Source organism: Pyxicephalus adspersus, chromosome 3 (genome assembly GCF_032062135.1).
Source record: "Pyxicephalus adspersus chromosome 3, UCB_Pads_2.0, whole genome shotgun sequence".
Lineage (NCBI taxonomy): Eukaryota > Metazoa > Chordata > Amphibia > Anura > Pyxicephalidae > Pyxicephalus > Pyxicephalus adspersus.
In genome coordinates, this window is record NC_092860.1 from 149,834,943 (window position 1) to 149,839,390 (window position 4,448).

Here is a 4,448-nt window from a genome sequence, read left to right on the forward strand (position 1 = left end):
GTTAAGAAGATTGAGTGTAATCTTGTGATTTTTCTATTGTTTCTACCACTAGCCTAATACACAGATAAAATATTATACAGGGGTTCCTTTACCTGACACAAATCCCTCCACTTTATTGAAAATCACGCAGATGCTGAACATCCCATTTTGACCTGTTTTTCTTTATATTGAATGCCATTCGATAACACTTTCCTCCTCTCCCAGCTGATTGGCACCTCTTGCTGTGTATTTTTTTTCTCTCCCTCTTCAAGCCTTATCCCTTATGGTATTATAACAAAATCACATAGATGTATTACACTGACTAGGAAAATGTGTAAAGCTGTATAAATAAATAAAGAGCTGCATTATTATATATGTCATTTATATGTGCAGAATAAACAGTACATGTGCCCCCCCCGTAAAGGTTTTAGTTGGGGATTTATTAGTGTTCTCCCCAGTCCCTTCTAGCCGGGTGCACCACCTGGCTGTTTTAGGGTGGTTATTGAAAAGTTGGGTCACAATATCCAGGCTGCCACCCAACCCAACTACAGCTTCCTCCCACCTGGCTAAAAAAATCTATGGGAGGAACATTGGTGGAGAGCAAATCCATGGCATTCTGCCTGGCAGCTTGCTTTCTGCAGTGTGTTGATAGTTCTATATGTAGGTCATATTCTGTACAATTGAGAAATTTATTATCCATGCTTGTGATGTTATAGTATATCACAGTTATGGGAGACACCCTCCATTACTTTGGGCTTCCATCTTGTTATTTATGGCTCTTGAAAAGAGCTACCATCTTGGTATTTTTACCTCTCAAACTACAAAATACAGAAATGGGGGAACATAATGGTAACATATCAGTGCTCAACCCAGAAATTTTTGTAAGCTGGGTGAGAAGAAATTCTAGGTGGGTGGAAGCCCTTGTATTGTGACCCAACTCATCAGTAACCACCCAAAAACAGCCGGGTGGTTGCCGAAAAGTGCCGGGTGGTGCGCCCAGCTAATAGGGTCTGGGGAGAACACTGCATATTAACAAGTGGTTGTGGTAATCTAGACTCCTTCCCTCCCGTTTTTTATGAAATTCATTTGGGGTGACAGTATGTTGTATTTTAGTATTTCCTGAGGTTCGAATAGTCTGATCCCCTTTGCTTACATTATTCTTTTATTACCAGGACGCCATCAACAGAATACAAGATCTATTGGCAGATGGCTCTATCACAGGTGAGTGAACTCTCCTGGTAGTGTGCAGGTAATATATATAACTCTATAGATGACAATTGGAGAAATACATAAAACAAGAATGGCTTTCCTGTCCACTCAGACCGCTCAGACTTTGTTCAGCATCCATACTATCCTGATGAGGAATCTGTGGATGTGAAAGTCGGCTTTCTAGAATCTTCATGAAATTATATCCCAATAAAAGTGGTGTTTTAACGTGCTAAATGACCAAAAGTCACCTGAATATGATGCCTATAAAAGCTTTTTGTGCATCCCATTGGAGTCGAGCACACAGTCTTTCCATCTGCATAGGTAAACATTAGCATGTATTTCACATAAGCAAGTCATTTAATTAATTGTACACTGTTGCAGCTTTGTGACAACAATTTGGACAACGTCCTCCATGACATGACTGTACCCGTGTGCAAAGCCAGCATCATAAAGATGTGATTTGATTAATTTAGTTTGGGCACTCTGTTTTCAGTGACATGACTGTCATTTCTGAAATATCAATAGACAAAGATCATTGAAGCTGGAAATAGCAGTCACATTATGGAATATATGTATACAGGTGTGGTGACTTTTTGAATATGGCCTGTAGCATGGGATGGTTCTGGATTTATATTGTTGGTCTATCCGTGTATTCCCTGCACACCCTGTTTGATAGGGCCAATAGGGGTTGAATGGGATGCGTGGGGCTTTACATAATTTCCATAAGCAGAGTCTTGTGCTGTGCTTATCCAATAGCCTTACTGATTTAATGAACGTTCCAAGGGGTTATAAAGTATTGTCATACTTCTTGTAGTGTTCCCGTATAAAGTTTTTTTCATAAAGGCAGATCCCAACAACTCCAGCCAACCTTTATAGGGGAACATTACAAGAAGTATGACAATACCAGTCAGCAAGTAGAAAGAATTTAGGACATGATAAATATGGATGACTTTGGGGAAATTATCTGTTTGACCTACCTATAATACAAATAAAAGAAGTAAAGCTAAGGGGTGTCTGCAGATCCAAGCGCTGCCCATCTGACTCCATTAGGAAGTGAATCATCTCCAGAATGGATATTGATGGATATAAACAAGTGATTATCATGTCTACCTTCATACCAGTCTCACAAAAGGGTAATTCTGCAAAACGTTGAAAGTTGAGAGTGGATCTGCCTATTAGCTGCTTACATGTCGAATAAAAAAGATTTATCTCTGTGTTTTAATATTGAATTATATTTTTGGAATATTTAGCTATAACCTATGTGGTTTATTCCTCGCTCATACCACCTGGGCAGTGCCAACCACTGAGTGGCAGTCTTGTTTTATGGTTCTGTATTTCTGTGCAGGAGTGATTGATGACAGAGGGAAGTTTATCTACATCACCACAGAGGAGATGGCAGCCATCGCCCAGTTCATCCGACAAAGAGGACGCGTCTCCATCTCTGAGCTGGCCCAAGCCACCAACAAACTCATCAACCTCAACCCCGAGACCAATCCTGTCCCCCTCGAAGTATCATAAACCCTGCAAAGCTTTGTATTCTAAAGACTTTATCATGTTAAAACAAAAGCTATTGACAGTGTGCAGCCGCCAGGGAACCAAATCCCAGTGCTGTTGCTAGCATTGAACGCTGGGTCTTGTGGTTTCCTGACTGCTTCATGAATCTGTTCCAGAAATTATATATTTTAGATTTGGTTTATGTTGGTGATTTGGATTTTTGGTGCCCACAGCAAGGTTTCTACACAAATTCCCAGGCACAGCAGGAGCAATGGGGCGTCAAACTTGCTTTCACATAAGAGCTTCCATAGACTGAAAATGCCAGTAAGAGACTCGTCAGCAACTGAAATGTTTGAGTAAATTGAACCTTTAAAGCAGAACTCCAAACAGCTAAATACTGAAATGCATACGTGAGTGGCTTTTCCTGGCAAATGATTTGTAATTGTGCTCAGGCACTTTTGTACATCGTACAACCTCCCAAGCGTTAATGCTGGGTACAGTGACGCCTCTGTTCAATACTTCAGCTTTATTTTCTTTGTCACCTGCCTGGTGTGTGCTGCTTTTAGTGCATCAAACCTTTAAGAAATAGTAGTGTTCTGCTTGCATTGGGATAGCCTGAGCTTAGGGAAACCGCAGGAGGTTGTAAAGATTTGATAATCATTAAATGACTATGTTTCCAATTTACATTGAATTGTCTTTATTTGTGGTTTACATTTGTGTGGCGATAAGGAAAAACAATATCTCTGTCCACAGTGAGATGATCTCCAGATTTTAATAGAATAAAAGTTACAAAGTAAAAGATTAAGAGAAAGCAAAGCACATATGTGTGGTAATGGCAGGATTAGAAGGTCTGAATACTATCCTCGAGTATGGACCATTTAAACTGGAATTCTGAACAGATGCCAAGTGGGGTCCAAAAAGATTTTTTGTTCTTGTTACAATAAATCGGCATTATAGAATCAACATGATATTACATCCAAATTTACTACAGCAAATGGGGACATAATTCTTACTATTATCTCAACCAACTCCGCCAAGGTTGGATGACGACAGCCACCATCACAAACACAAAATGTCTAAAACAGACACTGGCAGTACCAACATCTCCTCTAACCACTCTAATAAGAGAACATCCATTAGCTAAAGCCTAGAATCAACCCAAATCAATAGAATATATATAATAATGAATTTTCTTCATCAGTGGTAAGTATTATGGAAGGAATGGTTGGGATCTTATTATGTGCAGCCTGTAGAATTGTGTGTTTTTGTAATTGGGCAAGAAGAAAGTGTGAGAAGTATTATTTTTATGGGGGGATTTCCTGTCCTTGTATTAAAATAGAACTAGTTTGGCATGATTAGGGCGGTCATTATTGCAGACAAAGACAGACAATGTCCCTTCTGCAATAAAACATACCTGCCTGATTGCTTACTTCTTTGTATCCTGGCATCCCCTGTGACTGCTGGGCCTGAATGAATGCCGGCAATCCTTAATCCCAGCCTGACCAATCAAGATGGCAAAACCAGGAAGAGAAGACAGAAGATGGCATAACAGGGACAGGTGAGCATATATAAACAATTGCAATCAGACAGGTAAGGCTATTTTATTGCTGCTTTCTCTTCTGCAATAAAGGACTTGCCTGACCGCAATAATTATGAAGCACGGTGGCTCAATGGTTAGCACTTCGGCCTTTGCAGCGCTAGCTCCTAGGTTCGAATCCCAGCCAGGACACTATCTGCATGGAGTTTGCAGGTTCTCCCCGTGTCTG

General features: G+C 40.2%; 1 protein-coding gene across 1 annotated transcript in view; it reads left to right on the top strand.

The window, feature by feature from the left end:
* Window positions 1-3,366, top strand: part of DDRGK1 (DDRGK domain containing 1) — a gene marked incomplete in the record, with an annotated part of 41,494 nt that extends 38,128 nt beyond the window's left edge. Inside the window, 2 exon segments of the mRNA XM_072406668.1 lie at window positions 1,152-1,200; window positions 2,534-3,366. Of these exon segments, the coding sequence (XP_072262769.1) occupies window positions 1,152-1,200; window positions 2,534-2,706 (222 nt within the window).
* Between the last annotated feature and the right edge of the window lie 1,082 nt (window positions 3,367-4,448).